Source organism: Gymnoscopelus braueri (assembly GCF_963280865.1).
Source record: "Gymnoscopelus braueri genome assembly, chromosome: 9".
Lineage (NCBI taxonomy): Eukaryota > Metazoa > Chordata > Actinopteri > Myctophiformes > Myctophidae > Gymnoscopelus > Gymnoscopelus braueri.
The window spans coordinates 48,661,074-48,681,073 of NC_137610.1; the positions used below are offsets into that span (position 1 = coordinate 48,661,074).

The following is a 20,000-nucleotide window of genomic DNA, read 5'->3' on the forward strand; positions in this document are numbered from 1 at the left end:
CACACACACACAGACGATGATGATGATGATGATGATGATGATGATGATGATGATGATGATGATGAAACTTTGAAAATAACTTATTCTGGTCAGTGGTTAAGGTGTAGAAGTTGCATTGGTGGGATGCAGGCCGGGCAGCGATAGATCTGATTCTGTACCCCCTCCGACATGTAGACCTGTCCCAATCCTATATTAAAATTGGCCAATGGGAGGGCTGGCGGACATATATACGACTCCTGTCACTATGACTCAGACATAACCATATATAGAGCCTGGGCCGCGATCCGTCACTATGACTGCCTTCAACCCATATATGGGCATATACTGATACTGATATGGGCTTAAAAGGGACAAGAGATGACAGATACAGAGATCTCCATATATGGGCATATTGGCCGGATCGGCAGTGCGACGTAGTTGTGAGGGCCGCGTAGTTAGAACCTCTAGTTATATGTATAGTTACATAAAAGTATTATGTAATCCATCGTAAAACATAATCAATAATTACATAATCGCCTAATCACAATTATTTGAGATAATCACAATTATTTGTGTCAATCATCAGAATAATTCTCCTTCATCTGTATAAATGTATCTGTTGAAAAATGTTCATACGTTTTCAAACATGAAAAAAAATAGCTGATCTACAAGCTCGCGACACGTTGTGAGCTTACAGATTGGCTATTTCCGCTGGTTGAGGGCTTTCTGCAACAAAGGGGGTGCAAAGATCACGGGGTTCAAATTCCAACGTGGGTGTACCTTTTTATGTATTTATTTCAAAGCATGTTCCGATAAATGCTACGCTAGTGTGAGGTTAAGGTCAGGCATAGGTTTTGTGAGGTTAAGGTTAGGTTTAGGCTTAATTTTGTGAGGTTAAGGTTAGGTTTAGGGTTCGTTTTTTTAGATTGCGGTTAGGGTTCGGCATAGTTGCAAAAGCACAAGGAAGAAGGAAGAACAGGGAGACGTCAGCAGCATTGAGGGCAAACTTCTCCCTTCGCCTGCGTCATACTGTACCACTGCATTTATATCTGACCTGCTTGTATGTATATATTTATATATTGGTACGAGACAGTACAGAATTTCACTGATATATTCATGCCATGTAACTGATTGATCTTGGTTGGTCTTAATTGACTTTGGTTTTCTTGTGATCATTATTTCTTTCTCAGTTACGTTGATAAGTTCGCCTCAAAGCCAGCTTATAACCCTTGACACAAACGTGTTGATATTATCCGTTAATGACGACCTGATCTCCGAGAAAGGGATTCAATGTAGGGTTGAGGTAAAGACAGAGCCAGCCTTTATAGCCTCACATGTTCAATTATGTTTTGTTTTTCATGATTACATATTCATTATGTTGTGTTTATCATATAGATCTTATTATCATGCTACTCATTTGCCATTATTTCATGCTGCAGCATATTCACCGTTCCCTTATTTTATTATTGTTACTCCATAACCTTTTGTCACAGCCTCATGGTCAGCACCAAACACCTGTTTGCTACAATGCTAGCTATGTGGGTAATCAGGGCGCTTGTGTTCACAACTTGACTTGTGTATGAATGGGTGAATGTAATGCACAATCTATGTAAAGCACTTTTATTGCCACCCGTAAATTTATTGCGCGCGTTGTGGCTTGTGTTGTTAGTGACATGTGATATGTTGTTGTTGTGTTTAGTGCGACTTCTCTCCAATGTAATATAGGATATGAACAGTTTCCGACCCAATACTGACCCCTGGGGGACTCCACAAGCAATGTTCAAGCATGTTGACACAGACTCACCCAACTTCACAAATTGTTTCCTGTCACTCAAATAAGGTTATACTTCATGTTACACAGGGCATCACTCATTGCCAAATAAATGAGTGCTGACTTTGTCAGATGTTTTGGACGCCCTGCTCCACTTCCCCATTCTGTGGTTCCAAGGCTTTCACACACAGCAGTGTTCTCACGCATGTGGAAGTTCAGCATGTCTAGTCAAGAGTTTTTACTTCTCCAAAACAACACAGAGTTGGCTGCACATTTTCACCCATGATGTCTGGGTTGTGAGCTGAACGCACGTAAGAGTTCTCTGCAAGGACACAACATGGCAGCCAACAAAAAATCCCCCCTCATTTTCCTTCCGCATTTCTAGCCAATGAAATCTTCCCCTCGGCTCATTTGCCTGTTAGCCAATGAAAACCCGACCCTCACCCCTTTCCCTAGCCAATCAATGTGATGTTTACACTGCGTTGCGGCCCGCACTGCACTAGCCCACACACTGCACATCCCCATCAGCACAGCGGCCGCAGCCTCTCGTCTTCAGTATAAAAAAAGAAAATACACTTTTGTTACTCACCAAATCAAAGACGGTTTTAAGATGTTGAAAGCCTACTTTCCTTAGTGGGAAAACTTGTCTAAAATACACATGAGGTGGGGGGCTCTGAGTGCTCCCACTAAGGAAAGTAGGCTTTCAGCAACTTAACACCGTCTTTCTTTTGGTCAGTAGCAAACGTGTATTTTTATTTTTTACTAGAGACGAGAGGCTGCGCAGCCTGTGCTACCGGGGGTGTGCCATGAGTTATAATATATCTAGAGGGCGGATTGCCCCACCCCCAGCTATTCATTTCAATGAAATTGCTCAGTGGCGTTTTGAAGCACCCGGAAGTAAGAAATATTGGTTCCATATTGGTTCCATGGGTCCATTCCATTGGTTCCATGGGTCGTGACGCGTCGTGAGCAGGCGCACAAACGGCAGATGCACGTGCAAAATGCGGAAGTGTTGCAATATCAGATTTGACCACAAGGCTTGGCCGCTTCACTGTTCTACCTTGGCTCTGGGGGCTTGGGGTGTGCGGGCAACGGCTCGAAAGTAACATAGCGTTAAGGAGAAATCACTATGGACCAGCTCTGGTCCACAAATATGCCTTCATTCAGGGGTATTCTTTGAATGGAATATAATTAAATAAAAGAGCGATAAAGTCTGCGCACAAGTGATTCATTTAATTACCAACGCCTGTGGAGATTGGTCCAGTCCGTGCATGCCACAATAGGCCTATGAATTCATTCAGTGTCATTCTTTGAATCCAGTATTGATATAATTTCCACACTGCGCATCATAACATATTTAATTACTAACACCTGTGGAGCTTGATCCAGTGCACTGATCTTGCAGTGCATTTGATCGCTTGTATTTGCGTGCTTTGTTTATTTATTATTTTTTTCTTGATGAATAACCTCAAGTGGGCTGGCAGCATGCGATTTATGTAATACTGTGAATTAGATTGGGTTTTCATTGTTTGCATTGCACTGTAAATGTTAATATAGTAAGAGTAATAAAGTCAACCACTGTGAATTAAGCGTCATAACACCTGTGGAGCCAGATCCAATGCTGATGTTGCTGTGCATTTGATCGCTTGGATCATGGGTGTGCGTGCTTTTATTATAATGTTTTATTTCTTGATGTAATAATAACCTCCTATGGTAAGTGGCAGCAGACCAACATGATGGTGATTTATAAAATACTTTGAATTAGATAGGGTTTTCATTGTGTACATTGCACTGTAAATGTTTATGTCCCACGATAGCTTCCAGGAGTTGTACCAATATTGTCCTATTTCAGCTCACAAACACACATAGTAAAGTGTAGTGCAGTTTTTGTCATGAATATTATAGTCTGTGAGCCAGGTAAAAAAAATTGGGACATGGGTACCATCTGGGGGGAATAATTCTCATAGTGATTTTTGGGAAGGTATACACCCCTAGTGCAAGAAAATATGTGATAGGATTGCAGCGGTGGTAGCTTTCTGTGTTATCACTCCATCCATTCATAACCCCATGCCAAAACACACTTTTAAAAATTATAGAGAGAATCAAATGAGGCATTCCACTTCAAACTGATGGTTTTATCTCATTATTGACCCTCTCTTTTTGGAAAATGGTGGGCATAGCTCAGACAATATGTTTTTCAGAAACGTTGTTAAAATTAGCAACTCTAGAAAGATATATATATATATATATATTGACTATACATTACTCAAGGTGTATTTCTGTTTTCATGAAAGATGTTGAGGCAAGTTCCCATCAATGCAACTAGTGGCAACTTGCAACCACCAGTTGCAAGACATTTCAGCGGTTTGGACTGACCGGTTGTAGGCCTGCATGTGCCTTTGGGGAAATGGTTGCAAGTTGTTGCAAGTATTGCAGTTGCACAATTGTGTTGCGAATCATTGGAGTGGACTGGCTTACACAAAGGTTTCCACTGTAAATAACCTAAAGATTTAATACCATGTTCAGCCTACATGATTCTAAGGAAATTATGAATTATGAATTATGAAATTCAATAAACAACATTTTGTGTGTGTAATGCGTAACTTTTTACTTTACCATTATATACATGAATATCACCTTTGCAGCAGGTGCTTTTTCCACAACAGTTGTTTACATGCAAAGCACCTCTATGTCTTGCAGAATCGCTAATTCATTCATTCATTCATTTTTTTACCTACAGTAAGTGGGACAAATCGAATATCATGCAGGTTCCACCCTCAGTTCATGTAGTCCGTAGGACTCCCAATTTACCATCTAGGGGGAATAATTCTCATAGTGAAGGTATACATTTTGGGAAGGTATACACCCCTCGTGCTAGAAAATATGTGAATATTGCAGCGGTGGTAGCTTTTTGTGTGTTATCAATCCATTCATAACCCCATGCCAAAACACACTTTTCAAATTCAGCCTATACCTGTACATACTGTAGAATCGAAGCATTCTACTTCAAACTGACGATTCTGTCTTATTATTGACCCTCTCTTTTTGAAAAACGGTGGGCATAGCTCAGACTATATATGTTCTCTATTACTGGCAGTGACACCATAGTGACGATACATTACACAAGATGTACTTCTGTTTTCAAGATGTTACAAAAAGGTTCCTGTAAATAACCTAAAGATGCAAAACCATGATTACATAGATTCTAATGAAATTATGAAATTCAATAAACTAAATATAGCCTAATGTAAGTGTGTAAGTAATTAATTCTATAAATGCCTTCTAAATCCTAACATAAATATAAAGCTAAGGTCTAAAATGACACTGATGCTTTCCCGGATTGAATGGGTTAACATTACATACATAAATATCACCTTTGCAGCAGGTGATTTTTTCACCTCTATGGCTGGCAAAATTGCTACTGTAACTCATTCATTCATTCTTGAGTAAATATTAAGAATCGATTATGCAGCAGGTTCCAGCCCCAGTTCATTTAAGCCAGGACCCCAAATTTGGGCCACCACCGGTACCATCTGGGGGGAATATTTCTCATGGTGATTTTTGGAAAGGCACCCCTAGTGCTAAAAAATATGTGATAGTATTAATGTAGGTGTGTAAGTAATTTTACCATTACATATTTGCCGCAGCTTTTCACCAGCAATTGTTCACATGGCAAAATCGCTAACCCACTGTACCACTGTATTTGCAAAAGGTTAATAAATAAAAACATTCACTTTAGGGAAGTTTGATTCCCCGGCTGGGTCATACCAAAGACTGAAAATGTGACTCAATGCCTTTCTGCTTGGCAATCACCATCAAGGGTTATATTAGGGGAAGTCCCTGTGTCATACTAGCGTCATGTCCAGGGGGTGTACTGGACTATCACTACTTTTGGGAACGTAAGTGGATATCCAGGTTTTGGGGTTATGTGGCACTTGAGCTAAGTGATATTTTTAACGTTAAAATTAAGAAGGATCCGGGAGCTTTCATCTTGGGTCTCCCTTCAAAAGAGATACATTGCACATCTTCACAATTTAAGTAACTTGATAAACTGCTACTATTAGCCCGAACATAAATTATGATAAATTGGATTAAGGATGAGCCCCTTACCGTGCAACTCCGGTATAGAGAGATGTTTGTTTTCACATGGGCCTTTTATAGCGCCACCAGGAGGCCGATTTGTGCAAAACATATTTTTTGACAGTACTCCTACAGATTTTGTCCAAAAATCTCGCAAATCGGTACACAGTATCTCTATAGTCATTAAACAAAAATTGTCGTTCAGATTTTTCATATTCCATCCTGATTGGCTAAAAATGGCTTCCAAAGTTTGCAGGAGTGCTCCATTTTCAACAAAATGCCTCAAATCATGAACACAGCATGCAATTTCGGTGAAATTTTGCACGCATATTTCCACTATGCCGAGGAAGAAATACCACTTGAAAATTTTCAAATCAGCCTCATGGTGGCGCTATAACAGGCCGATTCATGTTTTTACCTATAACTGCACCGATCTGTGTAAAACTTTGTATGCGCACTCCCTAGAGGTCAAGGAAAAACCTTTGCCCTGCATTTTTCCCATCTGCCTTTTATAGCGCCACCAGGAGGCCGACTTATGTAAAACACATTTCTTTATATTGCTCCTTCCGATTTTATCCAAATTTCACGTAAATCGGTACACATGATCTCCATAGTCATGTGATCAAGACGGATGTGTTTGATTTTTCATATTCCATCCTCATTGGCTAAGATTGACATCTAAAGTTTGCAGTAGTGGCTTGTTTTTAACAAAATTCCGCAAATCATGAACGCGCCGTCCGATTGCGATCTAACTTTGCACGTACATTCACACTATGTTGAGGAACAAATGCCACCCTTTTAACATTGGCCTGTTATAGCGCCACCAGCAGGTCTAATTTAGCACAAAAAAAAATTGCACCAAACCAAATCATGAATGCAGTGTCCGATTGCCGTGCAAGGCCTAAGAACAAATGGTACCCTTTAAACATTGGCCTATTATAGCGCCACCAGGAGGCCACATTGCAGCTGCCAATGTTGTGTCTTAACGTACAATCACGGCGTGTCCTCGCCGGACATGCTTGCAGAGACTCTTGGGTAATGAAGTCAAAGACGTTTGATACCTCAAACTACATAGTGCTGCTTTAACTGCAATGATACACCTTCCCATGAGCTCACTTGGGGTCCCGACCCATAGTTTGAGAACCTCTGTTTTTCAGGATAAATAAGCTGAGTCTTGATTAATTGCTACACCTACTAAACTTTGTTTTCAGCATTCAATATGATCCATAGTTATATTGATGTCTATTTCAGTCGATTCCACAATTTTCTTTTTCAGCTGAAAAAGTGCTCTAGACAGTGTTTTTTCTGTATAGTAGAGTGAACATACCTTTAGGGCGCGCTCCCACCAAGAGTTGGCTGGCCGCTGTTAAACGCAGGTTGTGCGCGGCCACAGTTTTTTGCAGCCAGCGGATTCTAAAAAACGGGAGTGTCGCGCCTGTAACTCACTTTCAGGAGCCTCCCCGTAGCCCGCATCGGCTGCTGCCTTGAGCCTTGAGCACCATGTTGCTTCCTGAGTCTTGAGACGGTCCGCCTTCGACTCACCCGATTGGACAGAGGGGGAAAATCAGCGCCTGCCTCCAGCAGTTTTATGCTTAGTCGCGGAGAGCAGATAAACGCAAGGTCTGCGCGACTAGCGGAAAAATCTGCTCTTGCGTGAATCAACGCATTTGCATTGACAATGCATTGGCAGATTCTGCAAACAGCGGCCAGCCAACTCTTGGTGGGAGCGCGCCCTTACACAGTAAAAGCTAGTGTGAACATACTTTTATAAATCAAAGGTAGTGTGAACATACCTTTATACAGTAAAAGGTAGTGTGAACATACCTTTATACAGTAAAAGGTAGTGTGAACATACCTTTATACAGTAAAAGGTAGTGTGAACATACCTTTATACAGTAAAAGGTAGTGTGAACATACCTTTACACAGTAAAAGGTAGTGTGAACATACCTTTATATATAAACGGTAGTGTGAACATACCTTTATACACTAAAAGGTAGTGTGAACATACCTTTATACAGTAAAAGGTAGTGTGAACATTAACCCTTAGTTTGTCATTTTCTGTTGCTTTGCTTATGATTCTATGTCCTGTAACCTATGGCTCATAGTAGCACATGTCTTTCACAGACCCATCCCCAAATATAAGTCAAACTATTCCTGACTTCATATGTATCGTGTTCTGTCCCAACTTAATTTATTTGATACGTTATTTTTTTAAATATCTATTACATCCCGCATGGAACTTCAGTTTCCAGCTTCACCCAGCTGAGGGCTGACCACAGAGGAGCGCGGAGGGGGAGCAGTTAGGGATTAAGTGTCTTGCTCAGGGACACGTCAACACATTGCTGAGGGCTGGAATCGTACCTGGGACCTCCAGGACCTCCGGGGTCCTAGGTGGGCTCACTAACCACTCAGTTTGTTTTATGGTCTCTTTGTATTCACCTGCAAATTCATAGTGATAATAAACCAACAATATGTTATAATATACCACATATTTCCTGGGTAAATACTTAGTAATTAGGTGACTCTCTAAAAACAACAACCAAACAAAAAAAACAAAAAAATGCCAACAAACCGTTTCTAATATTGTGAGGGAGGAACGCACCATCAGAAAAAGAGGAAGAGAGGCAAAGACATAAAAGAGAGACGATACTTCACCTTTCTTCAGCGTGTGTAAAGAAGTGGACCGTATTACTTTAGAATCTAAGTCATTAAGGTAAAGAAGTGGACCGTATCACTTTAGAATCTAAGTCATAACGGTAAAGAAGTGGACTGTATCCTATCACTTTAGAATCTAAGTCATAAAGGTATGTCTGTGGCTTTCCACTCTGAAAACATTGAGATGGAAGAAGAAGGTGATGCAATCTATTGTAATGTGGACAACACTCAATTTCAGAAGCAACAGCCACACAAGATACTGCAGTCTGGTAAGATATGTTATTAAAACCATATATAGGATTAAATGTGACGTTACGTCATCAATAATGAGATTGATTGATTGATTGATTGTTGGGCTGGTATTCTTTTACATGTAGGTATAGAACAGAGTACAGAGCAAGGGACTTCAACGTGTTTCAGGCTATGTATGTAGGCCTACATGAAGCAGGGACCCACATTATATTATAAAATTGTGTTGTTGTTGTTTTTTTTACTTTTAGAGAAAGCCTTCCGTGCAACTTGATAAGAGGCTTTCAAAGCAGCTCATCATATTTAACTGATTGTCTGTTGAGTGGGTATTTTAGACTACAGCTTTGAAGATTTACAGGTTTTAATTTTAAGTGACTATGAGTTGAGAAATTTGAGACTATAGTTTGGAAGTATTACAGGTTTTTATTTAAAGTGACTATGAGTTGAGAGATTTGAGATTATAGGGAATAATTACAGATTTTTATTTTGAGTGACTATGGGTTGAGAGATTTGAGATTCTAGGGCAGGGGTCTGCAACCCGCGGCTCTGGAGCCACATGTGGATCTTAAGCCCCTCCCTAGTGGCTCCCTGTAGCTTTACAAAAAGTATATGGAAATTAACTATGTTTATTTTCTTCACATCTTAATTTTAATGTATCGTTCCTGTAGTAGGCCAAACGTGACACGTACATTCTTACGTTTTCCAATATTGTAAAAATGGGTAGAATAAATAAAAAGTTTCAACATTTCTGCCAACTAAAATTTTCATCATAGCCTGCAACACATTTATTGGTGAGGAGCCAGACAGGTGGCTTGTGTAAACAAACCGGTGCGATTCCAAATGCAAAGAAATAAAGATAACAGAGAATTTAATAGTTCATGGACAGAGTAATTTGCTTTCACAGCCAATACTGCTCGATTACCTGTATGTTTGATTAACATCTATTTGTATTTAGTCATTTTGATAGGTTAATATACACTTAGCCAGTGTAGCCAGTGTTGACTTCATTATAAGGCTCAAATCGTCACCTTGCTAAACTAATGGCCTAAGTCATTTTCAGGAAAAATTAAAAACTGATCCAAAACAAAACTATAGGATATTTCTTAATCATTTCACCCAAAACATTTATAACAAATGATTACTATTAATCAAAAAATAACACTGTCTGTCAGTTTACCAGAGGTGGCCAGTGTCATGAGGAGCTGACTTAGGCAAGAATATAATTGTCCTCAAAATGACTTAGGCCATTGGTTTAGCAAGGTGACAAAATATATTTGAGGCTCCAGACAGATTTTGTATTAATGTTTTTGGTCCAAAATTGCTCTTTTGTCATTAAAGGTTGCTGACCCCTGTTCTAGGGAATCATTTCAGATTTTTATTTCAAGTTACTGTGAGTTGAGAGATTTGAGACTATAGTTTGAAAGAATTACAGGTTTCATTTTATGGGACAATGAGTTGCCTCCACATCATGCTGCAGCTTTATAGTTTCATAGATTCATTTGACAGCACTATCCTCAGTGTTGTGTTTGTTTGTTTGTTTGTTTGTTCACACAATACTTTTGCTAATATGTCGGATTCACATTATTAAAAAAAAGGAAAAATAGAAAAGCGTTTCTATCACACAAAAATGTGGTGCCCTCTGAAAAAAATGTGGACACACAGCTTAACTGCTACACTGTGCTTGGTGTCAACAGTCACTTCAACATTTTCTGAGAAGAAGTGCAGCTCCAGGCTTCCTGTGGTCGCTGTGGGTCTGCTAGGTCTCCTCCTATTGGTTGGAATTGGAGTTGGAGTTTATGGTAAGTATATTCATCAATTACCATCAATGTCCTCTGTCTCTGTGGAGCCTGGCAACAACATAACATGTATATATGTCATCATTGTCCACTGTCTTTCAAACCTGGCACCATAACATGTCATATTAGTAGAGGGAATTAAGCTCAACAAATGGTCAAATCGTTACATGGTGGATACAAGTACCACATTTGGTAAACACATTATTTAGGGTGTATCTCACCATTTCAGAAGGGGTGCCCAAAACTTCAGACCCATTAAAGGGAAAATCCAAACTGATTGAGCTAATTATTAGCCTGGTTCCAGACCATAGACCCCGCCCACTCTCTGAGTGGACTGCCTCTCTTGGTCTGGTGTTGTAATGTGAACCTAGGACTTATTCGGTACAATGGGGATCGGGGGTGGGGATCCCTTGTGATTGGTTTGGTGAAATTCTAAACCAATTCTAATTGGTTTAGGGAAATTCTAATCCCCTCCCCCTTGTAATTGCCTACACTGGAGCCAATGTCAGGCTGAAGCTCCACGCAGCTTCAGTCTGATAATCAGGCTAGCTAATTATAGCTTTTACATTTATAGTAACATTTTTATATATAAAAAATGTCTTGAATACGTTTTAAACAACTTTAAACACCAAACATAGGCTTTAAAAATACAATTAGATTACCTTCAAAATTAATCATTTTCTGAGTGATATATGCAACGGCATATATACATAATTGTTTGTTTTTTTTACTTAAAGGAGAATTCCGGACATTTTAAGTGTTATCTTTGATGTGTCGTTACTCACCTACCGACGTAAACAGTGGCATTGTTTATTTCCAGATATTCCCCTGTCGTCATATTTTCAACCTCCTCCGTTGTCATAATGGGAGCGCGTGTCATAGGGAAATTCGTCTATTATAACCGATGCAAAGTTATTTTTTTCTCTACTACTACTCATTGTGGAGTCTGATGATAGTCAAACATGCAGTGAAAGTTCCTGAGAGGCTACCGCTAATGACGAACGAGCTAACGCTAGTTGCTTGTTTCTCAACATGGCAACACCAAGTTGCCAGGTTCTGGGAGAGAAACAAGCAACTAGCGTTAGCTCGTTCGTCATTAGCGGTAGCCTCTCAGGAACTTTCACTGCATGTTTGACTATCATCAGACTCCACAATGAGTAGTAGTAGAGAAAAAAATAACTTTGCATCGGTTATAATAGACGAATTTCCCTATGACACGCGCTCCCATTATGACAACGGAGGAGGTTGAAAATATGACGACAGGGGAATATCTGGAAATAAACAATGCCACTGTTTACGTCGGTAGGTGAGTAACGACACATCAAAGATAACACTTAAAATGTCCGGAATTCTCCTTTACTTAAAGGACGACTTCACCCATTTTTAACCTATCTTCATATAATAGGTCCTCACTAATGCTCATGATAAAATTGTACAATTGTTTTCTACTTGGTCTGTGTCTCATAGGAGGACTGTGGACAGTCCAGAAACCCGTCTACCAGTGACATCATCGTTGGGCAGGATTTTTTTTTCCAAAAAGATTTCAAAATGTTTATTTACATTTTTATTAACGCAAGAACAATGGCTTCTATTATTGCATTGCAACTTTCCAGGAATAGAAAGCCTTCAGTTTCTATTGGCTTGGATTCCCTATCGATGATGTCACTGGTAGACGGGTTTTTGAACTGTCCACAGCCCTCCTCTGAGACACAGACCAAGTAGAAAAAAATGGTACCATTTTATCATGAGCATTAGTGAGGACCAATTATATGAAGATAGGTTGAAAATGGGTGAAGTCGTCCTTTAAAAGACCAAATGGATGATTATCTAGGGCCTAGATAATTGATTTTAACAATATATCGTCTATAGCCTAGATTCTAGGCTATAGACAATATATTGTTACAATATTCATGACCACAACTCAGCCAGGGGGATTAAACTAAACAAAACAAAACAAAAAAAAACACTTTAAATGCAATCCATTTACTATATATGAATAATATGAATGTATTTTTTTTTCAGTGGACATTTGCTTCTAGTCTGCACAGTTCTAGTGTTGTTACAAATATATACGTTTTTCAATACATCTGAATAATTGCAACACATTTGCTGCACTATTGAAATTGATACTGTATGCTTCCTTCTACCTATCTTCTTGTTTCTGCATTGTGGTGCACGCACGCACACACACACACACACACACACACACACACACACACACACACACACACACACACACACACACACACACACACACACACACACACACACACACACACACACACTGCCTACACACATTTCAACAGAAGGTTGATGATAAAAATGACCACTTCTGTAACTTGGTCACTTCTCTCTTTTCGTCATCAGTTTCCTCCCATAACGTGGGAAAAAAGCAAGTAGTGTCAAAATATGAGCATAGTTTCATAAGCCATGTGCAGTACAATACTAATAATAAAACATAAGCCATGTGCAGTACAATACTAATAATAAAACATAAGCCATGTGCAGTACAATACTAATAATAAAACATAAGCCATGTGCAGTACAATACTGGCTTGTAAAACAGACCATAGGGGTCTTGCCTTCGGCCCTTTATTTATTTGTTTGTATTTATTTGATTGACAGATGAGCTTCCACTGCTTATTATTATTATTATTATTATTGTTTTGTTTTTTATAACAAATTATTTTTATTAATATTCCCAGGTTGACTTTTATTTCCAGTCCACCCATGATATGAAGTTGGTGATAAAATTGACCACTTCTGTAACTTAGCCATAATTCTCTTTTTTGTAATCTTTCAGTTTTCTCCCATAAAGTGAAAACATGCAGTTTATTAAGCCTGTGCAGAACTATACTGTATGGCTTGTAAAACTGTACCCTCAGTCTGTCAACAGCAACAGCAGTGACAAGACACAGAAATGTGTGTGGGGAGGAATTAATTGGCATAATAACTAGTAGGGGAGAACAGGGACGAACGACGCACCCTTTTCTATTTCCCTCCCTGCACAGAGATTAATTAATTTCATGTAACCATACTTTTTTGTGAACAAGAGACACTTGTCCTCTCCCATTACCCGCAGTCCGTTTTAATTTTAGTGAAACGAGTCGAACGCAATCGGTAAGTAAAGTGACGTTGCGCTACTCTCCGCACACGGCCACCAGTCGGGACGAACGGTGCATACATGGGGGGCGGACGGCGCGGTCGGATGAAATGTCCTATAACAAGCACATAAGTTACATTTCTGGCATCTAACTCTCATTGATGCTTCAGTAGAATCCTACGAGCAAATGACCATGCTGATAGTCAAATAAATGTATCATGTTAATGTCCCCTCTGTCTGTTTCCTCAACTTTGTGTTTTACACATGCACCGTTCGTCCCTCCCTGTCCGTAATGCACCGAGTGGCTTAATGCGCCGTTCGTCCCTCCCTGCCCTCCCCGGATGTTTTGCTAGCTAGCACAAAAGCTAATGAATATTTTTCAATGGAACCTTCACTGAGAGTTAGCCCACAGATTAGCCTAACAGACAAAATCCATTTACAATCGGCACCAAATAAACACAGCAGTACAAATGGAAAACACTCAAATAGGGTATTTTTTACTACAGTGTGGAAATACACAAAAGTGGCTTCAACTCTGCCAATTTTGATCAGAACTGGGAAAAAAATCGTGTCTGATGTTTTCGACCGAAGACGAAGAGGGTGACGTCGCCGGATGTGACGCATTTTAAGTGTAGCATGAAAAAAGGTCCGTGTTGCAACCGTCCTTGCGCGTCGTTCGTCCCGGTTCTACCCTAAATTGGGGAGAAAACGGGGTAAAAAACAAAAAAGATCAAATAAAAAATATATTTAAAAAATATACTTTTTTTTTTCAGTCGCTAGTTTAAAGTCTTCCATCAATTATTATGATAAGTGTTTTTTTGTAAATTAGGCTACCATTAATTTTCAAATGAATTGTAAAGAAGGGTATGCTTCTACTGGTTCTACCAGGTGAAGACCCACCCTCGCTCACCTTCTACCCAATAGCATGCAATTATTCACAACGGGAAATCCAAGATGGTGGATTTGAATTCAAAACGGGTCTGTAGAAACCGTCACGTCCCCTTAGTTCATATTTCTAACCTCATGTAGGCTACATACTGTTCCTGGTTTATGCTAGAGTATGTAGTCTAAATAGCTGAGATTCCTGCCTCTCCTTATTATGTACAGTATGTAGTCTACATATCTGAGATTCCTGCCTCTCCTTGCCATGCTTTTCTTTACCCCCCACCCCCCTCTTCTTTTCTTTTCTCTTTCTGAAAACAACAAAAACTAATGTCACCCACTTCTTTACACCTGTGAACCTGTGATGTGACAATAAAGATGATTCTGAACTCTCAGTTCTTTTAAATCAACCACTCTCTTTTACTGAGATGTTTTCATGATTCTTCAGCAGATGCCTCTGTCATTTTGGTCTGAAGCAAAGTAGTGGCTTTACCATTTACCACTTGAAATATATAGTAACCTGACACTCACCCTGAATTTTCATTTAGTTTCACTCAGAACATATTGTTTCTAATGGGTGTGGTGATTCAGGGGCTTTACTTGAGCTGGAGTTCAACTTGTACAACTAAAGGCTGAGATGTTTTTATTTATTTATGTTTATTTAAGTTTTTGTACCTTTTTCTGTGACATTTCTCTGCAGTGTCTGTCAAGGCGAGCGCCAAGATGGAGGAAGGTAATTTACACATATATATTATATTCAAAATAGATAATGTTTTGAAAAAGCAATTTATATTTGATCCACATAATTGACAAGGGAAAGCTTAAAGATTTGGTCAAATAAATTAACCACTCAAATGTTATGGTTAAATGTAAACTGCATATAAATTCTGATTGATGTAATGCTAATGCTGGGATGATTTCAGCCCTCCTTGCTCAGCTGTCCACCCTAGAAATGAGGCTCAACGCCACTGAGAGACACTATGCAGGTATTATAACTTCATGTTTAGTCATTAAATGTTCTTGTGCTCACTTTATCCTTCAATTAACTGCTTCTCCTTTGAAGAGAGGAAAATAATAATTTCTCAAGTATAACTTCCCATTGTAGATTATGCTGATATTGTCTATCAGAACGCCACAGATACTCATCTCAATGTATTATTTAATTCCCTTTGTAGATTTGTACTGAGGTGTCCATACAGAACGCATCATTGTTCTTTATATACTGTAATTGGCTGCAGCCTTAAGGCAAGAAGGCAACTTCACTGATATCTATTCCTTTTAAAATGTGTTCACTTTAACTGTCCTTCTTGTCTTCTGAACTGCCTTCTTGTCCAAGACCTTCAGACCAGACTGGATACTAGTGAGAAGAACCATGTCCAAGACCTTCAGACCAACATGGAGGCCTTAAAGACAGAACTTAATCTAGGTAACTAGAAGCAAAATGTCTAAGACATTTTAAGTGTGCCTGCCACTCGTGAAGTCTTTTAACTCCCTTTGATTACTTGTAAGTACTTTAACTCAAATACAGTACAGTAATATACAGTACTTTATAGTATTTTTACTCATTTTATGTACTTTTGAGTATTTTTACTCATGTTGTGCACTTTTAATTCGATTTTACTCATTCTAAGTACTTTTAAGTATGTTTACACATTTTAACAACTTTAAAGTATTTTTACTAATTTGAACAGCTTGTAAGTATTTTTACTCTTTTTATGCTCTTGAATTAAATAATTAATTAATTAATTAATTTGCATTTCAAACATTAAAAGTAAAAACAAAAACAACAACAAAACTCCACAAATAGTGAACCTATATGGGAATATTCCTATCAGTGGTTCTCAAAGTGGGGTCCGAGGACCCCCAGGGGTCCTTTAGGGGGTACCAGGGGGTTCCCAGTTAATATAGCATCACAATCATTTCAACCACTTTATCCGTTTAAATGTTGGCTATTCAACAATAGCAGATCTACAAGCTCACGGCGCGTCACGTCGTGCCGCGAGCTTGTAGATTAATTTATGCCATTTTTTAACATTAATGAAACATTTTAAAAATGTTTTTAACATAAATCTTCTCTTCTGGGGGTCCCTGGCACAAAACCCTTTCAGATGGGGGTCCGTGGCCAAATACATATCAATTTGGGGGTCCTTGACACGATGAAGTTTGAGAACCACATATATATATGGTCATATGGACGGTTCTTGCATTTATATATCGTCACTGTCAGGTGGAAACCTCGTATGTCCAAAACCATTCCTTTTTTATTTTTATTTAAAATAGTTAAAATAGCCGATCTACAAAGAGCTTGGAGATCTGCTATTTTCACTATTTTTGTGCAACACTCATAGATATTAAGATATTAATTTACAAAAAAAAAGAAAAAGTCTAAATATGGAGATGCAAGGTTTTTGCCGATATGCTGTAATAATAATATGAATAATTTGATATTTAATAGTATAATGAATGCTTTTATAAAGATATAAATAATGTGTTAATAAATAGTAAAATATATGCTTTTATTGTTGCTGTGAAAACCTTGTATGTCCAAAACCATTCCTTTTTTATTATTATTTAAAAAATAATAATACAAATAATAGTGAAAATAGCAGATCTGATATTTCCACAATTCTGACACTCTTGTATGATGATGTAAGGCATTCATTTACAAAAAGGTAACGATATGTCGCTGTATGTCCAAAATCATTCCTTTTTTAAAATAGTGAAAGTAGCAAATCTAAAAGCTCATTGTGACGTGTTGTGAGCTTGTAGATATGCTATTTTCACCATCTTTGCAACACTCATGTATGATGAAGTAGGGTGTTAATTTACAGGAAAATATGAAGATATGAGGTTTCTGCCCGACAACAACTTTATAATCATACAAATAATTAGATAATTAATTGTATAATATATGCTTTTATAACAATACAAATAATGTGATAATGCTCCTGTGTTGACAGACCAACCAAAGGTGGCCTTCTCTGCTGGGTTGGGAAGTGGATATGTTGGACCATTTAGTTCTGATACCACTTTGGTTTATAAGAAGGTCTTGACTAACATCGGCAACGCCTACAATCAATCTACAGGTAGGTGTTGATTACGTTAATTATGTTAATGACCTTACATTAAGTGATTAAGTTAATTATGTTAATGAGCTTTACATTAGGTGATTATGTTAATTATGTTAATGAGCTTTACATTAAGTGATGATATTAATTATATTAATGAGCTTTACATTAAGTTATTAAGTTCATTATGTTAATGAGCGTTACACAATCAATTATCTCTCACCAACTAATGACACAACTTACATCTCTGTGAAAACATCAGTTACAGCATGTGAAGGGTTAACTCTGCTGTGTCATTACAGGCTCAAATGTTCAAACACAAATGTTTTAAAATATAAAAATATATGTGAGCTTGTAGATCGGCTTTTTTAGATTTTTTTTTGAAAATCTTTCCTTTAAAAAATAAAAGTGTCAACATGATCCGTGTATGTGTGTGTGTGTGTGTGTGTGTGTGTGTGTGTGTGTGTGTGTGTGTGTGTGTGTGTGTGTGTGTGTGTGTGTGTGTGTGTGTGTGTGTGTGTGTGTGTGTGTGTGCGTGCGCGTGCGTGCGTGTGTTTTCTAGGTTATTTCCGATCTCCAGTGAAAGGAGTTTATTACTTCAGATTCACTGCAGCTGTCAAAGGATCATCAGAGTATATGCAGATCTACATGTATACAAATGATAAGCTATTCATTGCTAACCGTGGATACAATAATCATGAATATTATGAATACGTATCTAATGGAGTGATAGTAGTGATGAAGCAGGGAGACACAGTAGACATGAGGTTAGAGGGTGGGAAGAGGCTCTATGATAACAATTGGAATCAGAACACATTCAGTGGTTTTCTGCTCTATTCTATGTAAACTACTGACACAGCTGAAAAAGTACATTTACTCAACTACTCTACTTAAGTATAATTTAGTAATCATCATCATCATCATCATCATCATCATCATCATCATCATCATCATCATCATCATCATCACCACCATCATCATTATCATCATTCTAACCACTTTTTTTTAACTTACTATTCAGAAATAGCTGATCTACAAGCTCACAGTGATGTGTTGTGAGCTTGTAGATCTGCTATTTAAAAATAAATCATGAATAATGTGAAATCATTTTTAAAATATAAAATCACAAATCTTCTCTTATGGGGTCTCTGGCTCTAAATCTTTCCAGATGGGGGTCTGCAGCCAAATACATATTAATTTGACAATCCATTACATCTCAGAGGCAAATGTTGTACTTTTTACTCCATTACAATTATCCAACTGCTTTAGTTATTAATTACTTTGCAGATTTACAGCATTAATACAAACATACATTAACCGTTTAAGCACAATTTTATACATTGTTTCTTGCATAGCAGATCTACAAGCTCACAATGCGTTGCAATGCATCATGTTATGATCTTGTAGATCTGCTATTTTCGAAAGATTTTGACAAAAAGAAAAAGGTGAAATAGTCCATTCTGCATAATGAGTACTTTAAGAATGTTTTTACGCTAAATACTTTCATACTTTTGCAGGTATTTTATTGTAACAGAGTATTTCTACATTGTGGTTACACTTCATTGTGGATCAGAGTGTAAATGTCTAAATTGTAACTTGTGCTTGTAAATGGTATTTGTACTTTTACTCCAGTAAAAATGTGAGTACTTCCATAATGCTCATATTCATGTTGTCAATAAAGACACATTCAAAAGCACTGTTGTGTCTATTGTATGTTTTAATGATAATTTTTAACCAGTATATCATATTTTTTTTGTATTATATTTTTGTTATTGCATTTTTAATCTGTATATCGTTGCTGTCGTGCAGACACCTTGTATCTCCATATTTCTTCTTTATAAGTGTTATATTTTATCTCCACTATTAATGTCCCTACGCTAAAATGTTGCTGAAATAGCTGATCTACAAGCTCACAACGTGTCGATCCTGCAGATCTGCTTTCACAAACTTGAACAATTCAAAAAGTGAAAGTGTGTGTGTGTGCGTGCGTGCGCGCGTGTGCGCGTGTGTTTCATACATACTGAACCAATGACAAGTATTAAGAGCTTGTGACTAAATAATAACTATATTGGATCCATTTACTGAAAAGTTTTGGACATACAAGGTTTCCACCTGACAGACAATGTGATAAAAACAACAACGTGCATGTTTGAATATGTAGATTATCAAATAATCATTTAGGTAACATTTTCTCATATGACAGAATATTTACCCCAGCAACATCTGGACCAGTGTTAATTTCCGTCGACTAAAACTATGACGAAACATTTTCGTCGACTACATTTTTTCACTGACGAGAACGAAATAAAAACTAAGTATGATGAATAAAACTATGACTAAAATCCAAAAATAAATCCAGTAGAACTAAGACAAGTCATTTAATGCTTCCGAAAATAGCCGATCTACAAGCTCACAA

General features: G+C 38.0%; 1 protein-coding gene across 1 annotated transcript; it reads left to right on the forward strand.

Moving 5' to 3' along the window:
• Positions 1-8,562: 8,562 nt before the first annotated feature.
• LOC308091590 (cerebellin-1-like) lies at positions 8,563-18,430 on the forward strand (the record flags this gene model as incomplete). Its single annotated transcript, XM_080437252.1, has 7 exons — positions 8,563-8,755; positions 10,430-10,534; positions 15,217-15,249; positions 15,440-15,502; positions 15,853-15,942; positions 17,477-17,602; positions 18,147-18,430. Exons 1-7 carry the CDS (start codon positions 8,638-8,640, stop codon positions 18,428-18,430), a joined length of 819 nt encoding a protein of 272 aa, XP_080293378.1. The 5' UTR covers positions 8,563-8,637.
• Between the last annotated feature and the right edge of the window lie 1,570 nt (positions 18,431-20,000).